General features: G+C 36.8%; 1 protein-coding gene across 2 annotated transcripts in view; it reads left to right on the top strand.

Annotated features, from left to right (window-relative positions):
* Positions 1-14,787, top strand: part of unc5b (unc-5 netrin receptor B) — a 98,096-nt gene extending 83,309 nt beyond the window's left edge. The window contains exons 10-16 of one of the 2 annotated variants that reach the window (XM_009307312.5): positions 1,030-1,117; positions 2,102-2,270; positions 5,192-5,431; positions 5,519-5,668; positions 8,408-8,572; positions 8,668-8,846; positions 12,332-14,787. In XM_009307312.5, coding sequence (XP_009305587.1) covers positions 1,030-1,117; positions 2,102-2,270; positions 5,192-5,431; positions 5,519-5,668; positions 8,408-8,572; positions 8,668-8,846; positions 12,332-12,497 — 1,157 coding nt within the window. In that variant the 3' untranslated portion in view covers positions 12,498-14,787. 2 annotated transcript variants of the gene reach the window in all.
* The last annotated feature ends 664 nt before the right edge of the window (positions 14,788-15,451 follow it).

Below are 15,451 nucleotides of genomic sequence, written 5' to 3' on the forward strand. Positions count from 1 at the left end.
ATTATTTGATTTTGTCACATATGGTTGTCAAGTCCACTTATGTTAAATGAATGAATGAATCAATCAATCAATCAATCAATATAGATCGCTAGAAGTTTAATTTTGCCTGTCAAGACCTGATTCAGGTAAATCAGGTCATAATAACTGCTTTCAGCCACTTTATTAATGTTATGTAAGAAGCCAATCGTGCTATTCTGAAATATTACAATTCAGAAATTTCAGCAACATTACTCTAGTCTTCAGTTTGTACGTTTACAAGGACACCATTAATCTGATTTTAATGTGATTAAGACTATTCTCTGATTAAGAGTCTACCATATAAACAGTGATTTTTGATTCATTTAATCAGATTAAGGTCATAAATAAACTAAACAGAAATGGAATTAAAACATGTGGATTATGCCAATTGTAGTCGCATTATTGAAGTGCAGTACATGCATGTAAACACTGCAATCAAACTACTGTATTACCGTCATGTAGGATTTTCGCCGCATTTTGAAACAGGATAGTCTATACACACAGGGCTGTTTGACACAATTCTCTTCATCTACCGAGTCAGTGAAGGACCACAGACACCTGCATTGCAAAACAAGAAGGTTTTTACTCCCATTCGGCATGCGGTGTCAACTTCCATTAAAAACTACACTCTTCCACCATAAAAGTGAATTTGCCAAACAGCAAGTAAAATCGACACATTAAAAATGAAACACCTGAAATTATATGAAACTCCGTGTATGAGTGTGAATGAGTGTGTGTGAACAGTTCCCAGAGATGAGTTGTAGCTGGAAGGACATCCGCTGCATAAAAATGTGCTGGATAAGTTGGCGGTTCATTAATAAAGGGACTAAGCCGAAAAGAAAATGAATGAATGAATGAATGAATATCTTTTACTGTTCTAAAATATCTGCAAACATTTTATAGCTGTATTTCTCATATTACAGTGCAGAGCTAATTTAACTACATATTGAATCTGTTAAGTTAAAAATACATGTCTATTATTCTTCCTCTGCTCCCCTTTTCTGCTGTTAGGGGTAAGCCTGCTGGTTCCACCCGGGACGATTCCTCAGGGCAAGTTCTACGAGATGTACCTCATTATCAACAAATGGGAAAAAACAACGTAAGTCAGACTCTTAAAACGGCTTTTCAGTGCCCTGCCCTCATCACACTGTCATTTCCCAACACATAACACTTGCATTTATCTGTCACTTTGAGCAGATGCAAACAATCCAGTTCAAAACACCCTGACAGCCCTTGCTGAGCAATATTGACTGCAAAACCATTGTGACCCCAATGGCAGCACTTGGGAGGAAATAACATTTCAAAACTATGACACAGCAGAAAAAACACAAACAAACAAATATGTCTTGAAAAACAGTGAACGGTTGTCTGAGCTTTGACTTTTTTGCTGAGGCTCTATTTTTTTAACAGTTTTTGTTTTTATTGTCAAATATGAAACATATAAATTTCACCATGCCTTTAGAGCTTTCAGCTGCAATAGTGTTTCTCACTAGTTGGAGGTGCCATACATTTTCTCCAAACATAAACAATTTGTCACACATTCTAGTCTTTTGTGCTCATGTGGCCAAAAGAGTTTCAGTCTATCTTGTAACATTTCTGCTCATGATCCTGCCATTTTTCCTTTCCACTGTCCTCGTAAATAAAAAATACTTTAAATACCGTCTTAAAACCGTATTTTTATTTTATTTTATTTTGTTTTATTCTGTTAATTCCAGCTGGGTTAAATCTGGTAATATTCAGATTTGATTCTCTCATAAATTTTATACAATAATATTTTATGCAGTATATATATGCGAGAGTTTGTGGGCATGCATGGAGATTTTTAATGCATTATGAGGGCTAAATATGCAGAATTTCAGTGTTGCCGTAAAGTTTACATCTTTCTTTTTTTTTATTTAGCTTTTATTGAAATTAAATGGATTCTGTGTCAAATTATGCTTTTAAAAAAATGCCACAGAGTACGGTGGCATCTTACAATCGTTGCAGCGTCCAAATACATTTTGCATGCTGAAAATCACCACGGCTTGAATGTCAATGTGAATTAAGGCTGCTGAACTGTGTCCCTCTGTGTTTTTGTTGTCAGGTTGCCATCAGATGGTAGTCAGACAGTATTAAGTCCGGTGGTGAGCTGCGGACCCTCAGGCATGTTGTTGAGCAGACCTGTGGTCCTCACTCTGCCCCACTGCGCACAGCTGGAGCCCCCAGACTGGACCCTCACCCTCAAAATGCAGAACCATCAAGGTGCTTGGGAGGTAAGGATGATGGGAGAGCTGACATCATGGAATATTGACAAAAAAAAACATGAATGTGGAGAGGTAAGCATGATCGAATACCCAATAAAGGGGGAGAGCATGCTCAGAGCCCGGCGGCTAATCAGCAGGCCAATCCGAAATAATAAGCAACACCTATTTATTCTAGTGATTGGGCCGGAGAGACACCCGTCTTAAGGAGAACGGGAGGAACAGTAGGAAGAGAGAGCTAAGCGACGACCACCCAGTGGGAGCTGTCCTTTACAGTTCATAAGAAAAAAATAATAATCTGTTACTTACCTCAACGCCGACCCTGTCTTCTTCTTCCCACACAAAGAACCTTTGTTACAATGAAGAATCAGGGTGGGAAATGAGAACATCAAGACGAAATGGTTTTAGGTAATAGTTATGTGAATGATTGATCTTAAAGGGATTGTTCACCCAAATATATACATTTAGGGCTCTATTTGAACAATCTTGGTGCAAAGTCTAAAGCGCAGGGCGCAAAAGCATTAAGGGCGTGTCTGAATCCACTTTTGCTATTTTAAGGATGGAAAAATATGGTTTGCGCTGCAGCGCATGGTCTAACAGGGTTGAGCTTATTCTCTTTATGAGTTATAGGTGTGTTTGGAGAATAAACCAATCAGAGTCTCATCTCCCATTCCCTGTAACAGTCAGTTGCATCGTGCCATAGGGCATTTGCTATTTACATGGCGGACATTGTAGAAAAACTTAACGCTTCACTAGCGAGAAAACAGTTAAACAGACCATCTGCAGCGCGAGGATAAAGAGCCTCCTCCATTCAACCTTTACTTTCTCTTTCTCTTTCTGTCTTTCGTAGATCAGAAAACGGTGTTGTACACTCTACTGAATACATCCATTAGCCTACATAATAAATTTTGTTTGTTAAGTGCAAAGATTAGTTTCAAAACTATTTTTCTAAATTTAGTTCCAGTTTCCAGCAAATGAATAAATGAACAATAATAACGAAGTGTGGTCAAATAGTTATATCCAAACACACGTGCAATGCCCCATATGGTCCAAAACCTGACAGGTGGACAAATCTAAGCTTTTTTTTATAAAAAAAATATAAATATGTATATAATAAATGATAATAATAACATTATATAAAAGCAAGTTGTCATAAATAAACTGAAAAAATCCCCCCAAGATGAAGTAGTCATAGAGGCAGTGGCTTTTTATATTTATGTAGAAAATAATAATTGATGTAATATTTTTATCCTTTAATTCTTTTTCAGATGTGAAGATATTTGTGTATTGCTCTACATCCTGTGTGTTTAAAGCAATGTTTAAGGGAGGTGCACAACTGACGCGCTTTACGCTGGACTTTAGACCTGCTTTCAGCTGGTATATTGCACAGTCTATTTTAGTTTCTCAAAATAGCAAGGTGCCAACAATGCACCTTAACACACTTTTTTTTCTAGACCTGAACACCCATGAGTCTACAAAGTGGCGCAAATGGATTTGCTATTTAAACAACGTGGTGGAAAACGGGAAAATTAAGGTTGCGCTGGTCTAAAAATAGTAACACTTTAGAGCAAGCAGGTCTTGCGCCTTATTGCGCCGAGTGTATGATAGGGCCCTTATTCACTATTTTCTCTCCCTCAAGTGGTTCCTAACCTTTATGAGTTTATTTTTTCTGTTGAACAGAATTTTAGTTTGGAGAAATTATTTTGAAGAAAGCTGAAAACCTCTAACAATTGACTTCAAGAGTATGAAAAATAAGCCCTATGGAAGTCAATGGTTACAGGTTTTTAACATTATTCAAAAATACTTTCTTTAGTGTGTCTTTAGAAGAAAAACTCAAAAAGGTTTGGAACAAGTAAATGATGACTGAATTTTTATTTTTGGGGACCTATGCCTTTAATGGATGATAAGATCAGCAAAGATACTTGTTTAGGCTGGACTAAACAATAACATTTCAAGTGATGATAATTATCATGTTAAATGTCAGACCTCCGTTTCTTTTATTTCTTTCTCTATTTGGTTTAAAAGCACAGAATACATTTGTTTGTTGCTATGTAATTTTTGACCACATATTCACACATATCCGATGCCATGAGTGTGGAATCATAAGAGATGTCACCTGATTACATCATACAGGACTCATGTAGAAATCATGTTCATGATTGAGCTTAAGTATTCAAAACTTAGTATCATGGTAATAAGAAGCAGAGTATTGCTGAAAGTCCAGCTTGACATTCCAAAAAAGCATCCGTTTTATTATGCCACAGTTGACTGGTTCTTCCTTTCCTGATCATATGGGGAAGAGCCAGCTCTGTTTTATCATATTAAATACATTTTATGGATCTGTTATAATGCTGCTCTGTGCAGTGTTATAAAACACACAATGTTATAAAGTGTCTTTGATGTTTCCTTACTTTTTACAAAACAAAACTGGAAGTCAATGATGTATGACATCATTAGCGTGGCGACACACAAGACACAGTCTGTTTCACTAGTAAATATCTCTTTATTCTTTAGATTTGCTCCTTTTTTTTTTTAAATTGTTTGGTATAATCTAATTACACAAGTTAGCAAAATAAATAACCCAGTTCTAGTGCCTAGTGTAGAACCAGTTAATTGTTTATTTTAACAATATTTTTATTGTAAGTACATGTCAAATGCTTTAACAAGACATTTACATTTGTGTTTTTTGCTGTGCTTTGTTACTCTTTGGAGCTGTTCATATGAATGATTATAGCATGTGAACATTGCCAATCGAGCAGCGTTTAGTTACCTTTTAAGGCACAAACAATATATTGAATATTTATCAAACACATGTCAAGGATTTATTGTAAGATTATATTGCAATGATTATCATTATTGTTTTACTGCCTAGCTTCACATAATTAACATTTGAACAGTATTGCTTTAACTCCTGTTTTCCTCCCATCCACTAGGAGGTGCTGACTGTGGGAGAGGAGAGTCTATCGTCACCCTGTTATCTGCAGGTGGAGGAGCAGAGTTGTCATATCCTGATGGAGCAGCTGGGCACTTATGGGCTGGTGGGACAGTCGGCTCCTCCTCGGCCGGCCTGTAAGAGACTGCAGTTGGCCCTGTTTGCCCCTCGGGCCCCGTGCCTCTCTCTGGACTACAGTCTGAGGGTTTACTGCATACAGGACACCCCACATGCCCTCAAGGTTAGTCTGTCTTCCCTTCTTAACTAGCCATCTCATGTGTATTTGACCTGTGAATAAGCTATAATTCTGTGTTGTTGTTTTCTGCAGGAAGTATTAGAGGTTGAGAGAAGTCTGGGTGGGGTTTTACTGGAGGATCCCAAACCTTTGCTTTTTAAGGACAGTTACCACAATATGCGGCTGTCGATCCATGACATCCCTCATTCACACTGGAGGAGCAAACTCCTGGCTAAGTATCAGGTGAGAGACTTTATGCTGTTGTTGGTCATATGGTTATCCTTTTTTTAGTTAATTAACTTTTTATAATAAAGAATCAACAAAAATATTAACTTTCTCATTCTGTCACTTTTAAAAATACCTCTGTTTTCAAATCCCACTATTTTAAAATCTTACTTCCTGTCTAGTGATTTTCCCAGTAGATAAAATATTAAGTCCCACCCAACCTTTTCTTATTGAATATATCATAGCATATCATATCATATAATTTTATAGAATGTTTTGTTATGATTAGATTACGATGTGAGAACTTGTAAATTACATTTAATGTTGTGTTTAATTTTCAGGTTGAGATTTTTATTATTATACTTTAAATGAAAAATAAAGATGAAGGGAAGCAAATTAGTTTAAAGATGCTGTATGTAAGTTTTTGACTCTTCTAAAGCATAAAAATAGCATTATGCGTTTGCAGATATTTAAGAAACATGCCAAAAGGAACATTCTTGTTTATCTGAAAAACAATGCTGAAGTCAGATGTTCTGCTTTGAAAATGTCTGTTACGTGCTGGAATGGCTGTCTTTGTTTTCATTCTATTAATGCATTAATTTCAATTCCAGTTTAGCCAATTATATTTCAGCACTCCGTATTGCCTTGGTGAAAAACTGTGTATTTCATTCATTCATTTAGAAAGGCTCCCAAAGTATGCGCCCATGATCGAAACGTGACCTCCGGTGGTTTGCATTATTTCTACAGTTCTAAAGTTCCATTTCAAATGTTTTTTTTTGTTTTTGTTTTTTTTTTCAAAATCTGTGGTGAACTATCTGCTGCTGCTTTTAGTTGTATGGCAACAAGTAATTCAGCTGCAAAAAATAGAAAATATTAATCTGAAATATTAATTCCAGGTATTGGTTATATGGTCTTTTTACTATAGAAATATTCCTTCTATCGCATGACATTGCTTATATTTAAATGATGATGTAAATCAACCTTTAGGCTTTATGGTCAGGTACACGCCTGCTGGTTCTCAATCTAGCAACCTATGTTTTGATCCAAGAACGCAATACCTAGTTCAACCACTGGGTGTCAAATATTAGTACTGTCAATTGATTAAAAAATAACTAATTAATCACACTTTTTTAAATTAATCATGATTAATCGTGATTAATCACATTTAAAAGACGGAAACTTGTAATTTTGGCTATTCAAATGTAAAATTAATGTAAAAGCAAGACAAAAACTATTTAAATTCTAAATATAATTGTTTATTAGAATTTTTGTTTAACTTGTAACACAGATTTCTTCATGTAAACAACATACCCACAATAAACCATCAAGATCCATAAAGCACAGGCCTGTAAATGCCATTTGAATTTTAAAACAATCAATGCCTATTAGGGAAAAAAAATATTTCCAAGTTGAATTCTAAGTGGACTGCAAAAAAAGCCAAAATACAGGCATTGCAAATAGGAAAATGAAAAATTATAATAACAATAAAGTATTAAATACAAACAATTGCACTCATTGAAAAGTTGTATTGCTGTCAGTAGAGAACATTCATTCATTAAAAGGGACAATGTGGCCCCTATCTTTTGAATGATGTGAGCTGAGACTGCAACGCAATCTCATGGCAATTCATAACTTTTTGATTTAGTGGCTACGGACAACGACGTTTAGGCAGGTTTTTTGCTGGCAGGTTTGTTGCATGCGCACACACACAAATACAGACACACACACTCACAAACACACACACAACACACGTAGGACATGGCAACTAGAGCAACTCCCTTCAGATTCAACACGCATGATCACATTTATCAAATTTGCTTAAACTAAGCGTTCTAAAGTATGGCTGTATTTCACAAGGATTCTGACACAACGCAAAGCAGACACTTGTGTTTAAGGGGGAAACACATCAAACTTAATAAAACATTGGAAGGTGTGTGCTGAAAGGCAGAGGAATGCGCTGTCTTTGACTTCATTTACATGGGCACTCTGATTTTAATATGATTAAAAGTATACTCTTATTAAGAGTCTACCATGTAAGCAGCGATTTTTGATTACTTTAAAGGACCACCGAGTCATGAAATGCGGAAGTTTTCCTTTCTGTTTGTCATGCGTTATCAAATTCCATAAAACAAAAGTCGAAAGTTAAAAATGAAACATACGAAATTAGATGAAACTTTGGAGGAAACGCTGGAGAGCCTGGTAATGCGACATTAATTGTTTTATAGTGAAACTTGCCTTCAAAAAGTGCTGTCTTGGTCTTATCCATATTTCTTTGCATGTTTACTACACGTTGGCCACAACAGGAAATAAATAAAAAAAACTGCAACTGCATTAATAGCGTTTATTTTTATTTATTTTTTTTATTATTTCAAATTAATCACATGCGTTAATGCACTAATTTTGACAGCACTAATATATATATATATATATATATATATATATATATATATATATATATATATATATATATATATATATATATATATATAATAACTAATAAGCACTAATAAATATAAATATAAATATATATATAAATATATTAAATATATATATGTGTGTGCAAAAATGTTGTTGGTTGTCAATCAATTACTAATCTCTCCCTCCACCACTAATCAGCTCACTATATAAGACTATGATTAGAGTCCCTACAAAGTGTACTACCCGAGAATTGAACTTACTTCACTTACTTCCCTGTTTATTCATAGATTCGCACATACTGTAGAATTACCTCTTAATCGTGTTTATTGTGTATTCCAGGAAATCCCATTCTATCACATTTGGAGTGGGAGTCAGCGGCCGTTGCACTGCACCTTCAGTCTGGAGAGAGGAAGCCTGGTGGTTTCCCAGCTCACCTGCAAGATCTGTGTCAGACAGGTGGAGGGAGAGGGACAGATATTCCAACTCAACACTGACATCCAAGAGGTACAGAAAAACAGCAGGGCATAAATGCATTATGTATTCTGTCAACTCACTCGTGTGTGATTTAATAACTGGCTCCAACTTATTTTTCTCTTCAGACTTTGCCGCCCCATTCACCATTGCCAGCAGGCGGTTCATGTCTGCCTTCGTCTCAAGTGGGCCCATATGCTTTCAGGCTGCCCGTCTCCATACGCCAGAAAATTTGTGCCAGTCTGGATGCCCCCAGTGCTCGTGGCTGTGACTGGAGAATGCTGGCTCGCAGCCTGGCCTTCGACAGGTATATTTTTGGATGCACTAGGAATGGGCAATAGGCAATTCTCCCCACGATAAGAATGAGTCCTCCAATGATAATAACAATGAAACCTATTTTCTGATAGTCTCTACAATCTGGAAGGTGTTTGGTCAGGGCTGTTGAGTGTGACAGTGTGCAGTGAATAAAATTTACTACACCAGCATGTGTTCCATACAGTTTAGGAGCCTGTTTACAATCAAAATAATTTACTGACATGCTTTTACTCCATATTCACTTTGTAACATCAGTCAAGTCTTTGAAAAAGTCTCGAAATCTTTATGAATCTTTTGTTTCAAATCAAGGGTTCGAAGTGTATATCAAATTGCCAAGGTCACATGATTTGAGTAAACTGCTTTGAAATGCATAGAAAACTCAGTGGTTCTCCACTTGGGGTGATCTCAAAATTCCACCTAAAGCCACAGTCATGCTACATTTTTTGTCCAATTGACTTGCACTCACTCCCTAACTTACTCACTCACTCACTCACTCACTCACTCCTTGTTATCTGGGGTCTTCCACAGCCAAATGAACCTCCAATTAATGTGAAAGATGTTTTACTGGCAGATGCCTTTCCTAGTGTAGAGTGCACTACCTTGTGAATGCCCAGTGAGGGGAAACACCCACACACTCTGCCATTTACACACACTTAAGGTGATTTTTTACTTCTATGTCAAGTGCACATGAATGGTCAGGGGGTGCCTTCCTCTAGTTGCATACCTTTCCCCATTGCCTAATGTGGACCCTGATGCACACCTCTCAAAAAATGTAACTACGAGATGTGGGCCTAGCGTAAGAACTGTGATTGGTTGTTTTGTTAGTACTGATACGAGTGAGCAGGGCTGAGAGCCATGGAAGAGGAGCGTGGCCGAAGTTGCAAGTCTTTAACAAGTATCTAGTCCTGTTGAGGAGATCCAAATGTATACTTTTGTTTCGTGATTACATTAAGATTAATGTTTGAGCTAACTGGACAGTAAGTTAGTACTGCATGCATTTCCAGTGTAAATAAAACACCTATGAAATAACTCAACACAGAAGAACATAAAATCACCTCTGTTATTGCAGAGCAACACAAACAGAACACAGAAATATAAATGCACAGCAACTTGCAAGGCATGCACCGTGGGTTACGGTGTTCACTTGAAACAGAACTATAATTCAGCCTTTATACATTAGGCAAACTATTTTATCCAATTTACCTACAGTATACCACGTCTTTGGACTGTGGAGGAAACTGGAGCACCTAGAGGAAACCTACATGGGAAGTACCATTCATATGCATGCAAATCAAAGTCTCTTTAAGGCAAGTCATTTTAATCGACGGCCATCTTTGAAAACCCTCTTGGGCAGTATGCGCGGGCATTAAGTTTGAATGGGTAAACATTGAGGTTTATTTATAAACTTATTTCGAGAGGATCACGTGCATAGGATTTACCACCGCTAGTCTCACATTAGCTAATCATGTTCTTCCAATCATATGATTTCTAAGATACTATAAATAACCACAGTCTTCAGTCCACATTTATCTTCAACTGGAAGAAACCCCCCCTTCCTCCCCATTCTCCTCCTTTACCTTAGATTGGGTGCCCCGGCGGCCCAGTGGTTAGCACTGTTAGACCGACAGCAAGAACACTGCCGGCCCTGGTACTCGCCAGGTCGGTGGATGTTTCTGTGAGGAGTTTGTATATTCTCCCCGTGTCCATGTGGGCTTCTCCCGGGTTCTCCAGTTTCCCCCACCATCCAAAGATATACACAATACATAACATATTTAGCAAATCAGACACTTGTCTAGCTCCCTTCTTTCTCAAGTGTTCCCTAAGCTACTGCGGCAGAGGAGTTTTTGAGATCCACCTGATCTCAAGCTCCCCTCTCGCTCTGCGAACCGGAGGGAGCCCTGGGCTCGAGGATCCCTTGAGCTCAGTGCTGTCTCCCAGGACAGCATGCCAAACAAGCTTTTGATAGATCATCAGCTAAGTGTGAACTTATGAAATTCTCCAAAATTGCTTGCCAAGCTTAGGATTGAATTTCATATTAGGAATCACTTATAAAATTAAACAACAACCATCTCTTGGTTTCATTTCTAAACGTTCGAATCATACAAAACCTGCAGAAACTCACGCCTGGTTCGAGCCCCTCCCCCAGAGAATTATCTGTCTATATTGATCACTGATTGGCTTCTTAATGAGTGGCTGGGCTTCATTCACCATATTGACCGTTAAACTTTTCTCCATTCAAAACTATACAAGTGACACATCTTGTGTTTTCTTTAGTCTTTGATGCAAATGCATCAGACTGGAAACGCAAACCCATACAGAAATATTTTAGATTTCGCTGCATAGCAAATAAGCAAAAAAAAAAAAAAAACTCTGACTGGAGAATTTGTGTCACAAGACCATTAGGTGATCATAACCTCACAGACCTACAGGAATTTCAAATATGGAGAAATGGGTCATTCTAGTTGTGTCACATCATCCTATTTTATCCCACTCCTTTTTGTAGCCCTAACTGAACAAATTTGGCATGCTCAAAGTCTAATGTGCAGCTTAAACCATGTGGGCTCAATGAGATCGTCCTCTAGATGTGAAACACTGAACCAATTTTATTGTTTTTAGCTGATCTTGGATCAGTTTTATGAGTTTGTTGACATTTTAATGAGACACTTGCAATATTGTAACAGTATCTTATTAGCTGAATGCATTTAGTACACTATGCGCAAAATAGAATGTTTGAAATGTGTTTGTAAAAGCTATTTTAATGTATGTTTATCTGATTTTTATGGCTTAAACTATACTGTATCATGTTTGGGTTGCACGGTTTACCGGTACTTTGTAGCACCACAATACTATGGCTCCAAAATCATGCCGCTGCCTCTGTAGTTTGTAAACGGTAGTATCATCATTGGCTGTTCTTCAATAGTATATGTTGCATGTAGATCACACATTTATGCCTAAAAATAATGAATAGACCACTTTATTTTATTTTAATTGTAACAATCTGCATTAAGACTTTGTGTAGAAGTTGTGCCTTTTATGATATTGCACATTTTCTGATGCTTCAAACACATCTGAATCAGTTCATTTTTGTTCCTGTGATTATGATTTAGCTACAACGACCACAAAAACAAAAGAAATGTTTATATCCAAAATATCTGTACAAATGATCTGATCTGATTAATGATTTTCTATACTAAGGGAATTATGAGGTAAATTTACGCATTATAACATATAAAATATAGTATTTGTAACCGTTTGCTTTATTTCATAGATTTGAGTTAATGAATTAATACAGTATCACGATACTACTTGGTATGGTGATAATTCTGCTTGTATAGTATCGTGGCCTAAATTTATAGTATCGTGACATCCCTACTTTACATGGTTTAAAAAATAAAAAACTACAGAGTTACAACAACAATCTGCATATTCCTTGGACCCGAGAGGTTCTAACAGTCTCTCTCCACATCTGTCCCTCAGATATCTGAACTACTTTGCAACCAAACCGAGCCCCACAGGTGTGCTGCTGGACCTGTGGGAAGCCTGCCATCAGGGGGACGCAGACCTGGTCTCGCTGGCGACAGCTCTGGAAGAGATGGGCAAGAGTGAGGTCTTGGTTGTCATGACGACAGATGGCGATTGCTGACAGGCCAATCAAAGAAGTGTGAAAAGGGGATATATTTGCCATCACAAACCTAGAATGAATGCAAGCGGATGGAAAGTGCACTTCAGTGCGTCGTTACAACTTGCCTTTTACCTCAGTTTCCTTCGTGCTCACGCAGAATATGCAGCGCCTATGAGCTGGGGTCAGGCGCTCTGGATGATCTTCAGATAATACATATCTAAATGTAGCAAACGCGACGATGCTGCAATCACAAAAACAGAGACGTCGATTCAAAAAGGACTTGCTGGTATACGATTCCGAGCAGCTCATGATTAAGTGATAGTTGCATCATACTGATACCCTCGCTGCACAGAGCAAGTGTGAAAGTACATGATCAAACGCCATTGCACATCGAGCCGCTGGCTTTGTTTCCTAGCGACCGTGAGATGCTTAAAGACACTGAGATTCTGCGTCCGGTAAAACAGCAGTGTGCCGAGCTCCTCAGGAAACATGCTCGCACATAAGTAAACAGGGGTAGAGGTGGAAACACGGATACCAATGCCAACCAACAAGGAGCTAAAGTCATCTGCACTAAAATCAGCTTGCTTAATGCGTTTTCATAATGAATTCTGGAAAAAAAGGCCAAATTATGCTGTTACAGCTTGTAACTGTGAAATATAAACTCATTTGTGAGATAAACGCACAAGCCAATATTGCGTTTATATTTTGCAATTCTGACTTTTTCCTTATAATTGTGGTTATAACTGTCAAAATTAAGAGGAAAATGCCAGAATTAAGTTGCAGTTTTTTTCCCTTAAAATTGGGTTTTTACAATTGTAAAGTCGCAATTGTTAGTTAACATAGCATAATTTTTTTGACACAGTTACAAGTTTATAAGCTTTCTCATCATCCTGATTTAAATAGGAGCATTTAATTGTTTATAACTACAATTTGTTAGAATGCCTATAAACTTAACTTTAAACATAATTCTGAGTATAGCTACACATTGCGAGACAAAATTCTGAGAAAAGGCTGAAGTTGAGATTAATTCACAATTGTTATCTATCTTAATTTGAACTTTTTCTTGCAATTGCGATTTTGTAATGTGAAGTTACAGCCTGATCTCGTGATGAAACATAGCTATTTTACTTTATCAGTTTAACAATTGTTACCAATTGTCTCACGATGAAACGCAACTGTTTTACATTTTATTAGATTAACAATTGTTAACAGTTGTGTCATAATGAAACGTGATTATTTTACGTTTTATTAGTTTATCGTCTGTTAACAATTGTCTCATGATGAAACGTAAATATTTAACGTTTTGTCAGTTTAACAATTGTTATTTATCTCAACTTGAACTTTTTCTTGCAATTGCAATATTCTCATTCGAAGTTACAGCCTGATCTCACGAGGAAACGTAAAAATTTAATGTTTTGTCAGTTTAACAATTGTTAACAATTGTCTCACGATGAAACATTACTATTTTACGTTTTGTCAGTTTAGCATTTGTTAATTATATCAATTTGAACTTTTTCTTGCAATTGCAATTTTGTAATGTGAAGTGACAGTCTGATCTCACAATGAAACGTAACTATTTTACGTTTTGTCAGTTCAACAACTGTTAACAATTGTCTCACGATGAAACTTAACTATTTTACATTTTTTCAGTTTAGCAATTGTTAATTAAATCAATTTGAACTTTTTTTGCAATTGCGATTTTATAATGCAAAGTTACAGCTTGATCTCATGATGAAACGTAACTATTTTCATTTCTTATGAAAATGTACAGTTTTAAAAAGGAGGCGTGGCACCCAACCCCACCCCTAAATCCAACCATCATTGGGTAAAGTCTAGATTGTATGCAGCTGCGAATACGCTCGTCAATATAGCATAATTTTTGTAACAATAAATAACAATAGTTAATATATTTACAGTACTATGACGGTTGGGTTTAAGGTTGGGGGTAGGCGTTAATAAAATAAAATTGATTGGATAATTTAATAAATAAAATAAATAATACTCGGTACAACTACTGTTTTACATTACTGTGATGGTTGGGTTTAGGGTTGGGGTGGGGTAGACGTAAAATACAATAAATGGGAAATTTTATAAATAATATAAATAATTCTCGTTAACATTCGGCCGCAACTGTATCTGATAGCAACAACCACATCATTGGGGGTTAAGCAAATCGTACTAAATTGTACAAATGAGATCATACGAATTCCTACAAAATAGCCACTACATCAAAAAGTTTCAAATTGCTGCGAGATTGTGTTGGAAGTTATAAACTCACAACTGCGAGAAATAAAGTCAGCAGTAAAATCAGCCTTCATATTGATTTCAGCTCGATGCTTCGGAAAGTTTTAGTTTGAAGCATTATTTTCTGTGTGTGTATTCTGAATAAGCATACAGGAATGAATCTGTGTGTTCTCGTTAGCAGAGGACCGATCTGTTTTGCTGGATTCTTTTCTTATTACTTTCTCTTATCGCACCTCCATTAGCCTCTCTTTTTTATATATCGCTCATTTCTAATGCAGGAGAGCTTTCTGGTAAACTCATATTAGTTTCCTATAGGGAACGGACTTTTTTCAAGTTATTATCCCTATTTGTGGATCATTGTTTTTTCACTCTTCTGCATGGTTAATTTTTTAATACTGCTGCTGCGTTGTTGATTATGTTTCTCACCAAACAGGATTGCAGCATAAACATGCATTTTAAAAGTGTCTCGATGTACTGCACAAGTGAAAACTGACTTTTTTTTGGTCACCGAAACTGAGACAGGATGAAATTGGGATGTTATGCTGAGGTTAAATGTGCTTTGATCCTCCTTGGAAAAAGCGAAGCGTACTGCAAATATGCTGCGCTGCATTAAATAGGATGAAATTGCGTGGATGGCAGAAAGCCCTTTTTGGGGTTTGATGCCAGTCAGTCGTGCTGTTTAAATTATAAATAGTAGCCTTGAGAGGTGGCGTAAGTGCTCTGTTGATTGC

This window comes from Danio rerio, chromosome 13, assembly GCF_049306965.1.
Source record: "Danio rerio strain Tuebingen ecotype United States chromosome 13, GRCz12tu, whole genome shotgun sequence".
NCBI lineage: Eukaryota > Metazoa > Chordata > Actinopteri > Cypriniformes > Danionidae > Danio > Danio rerio.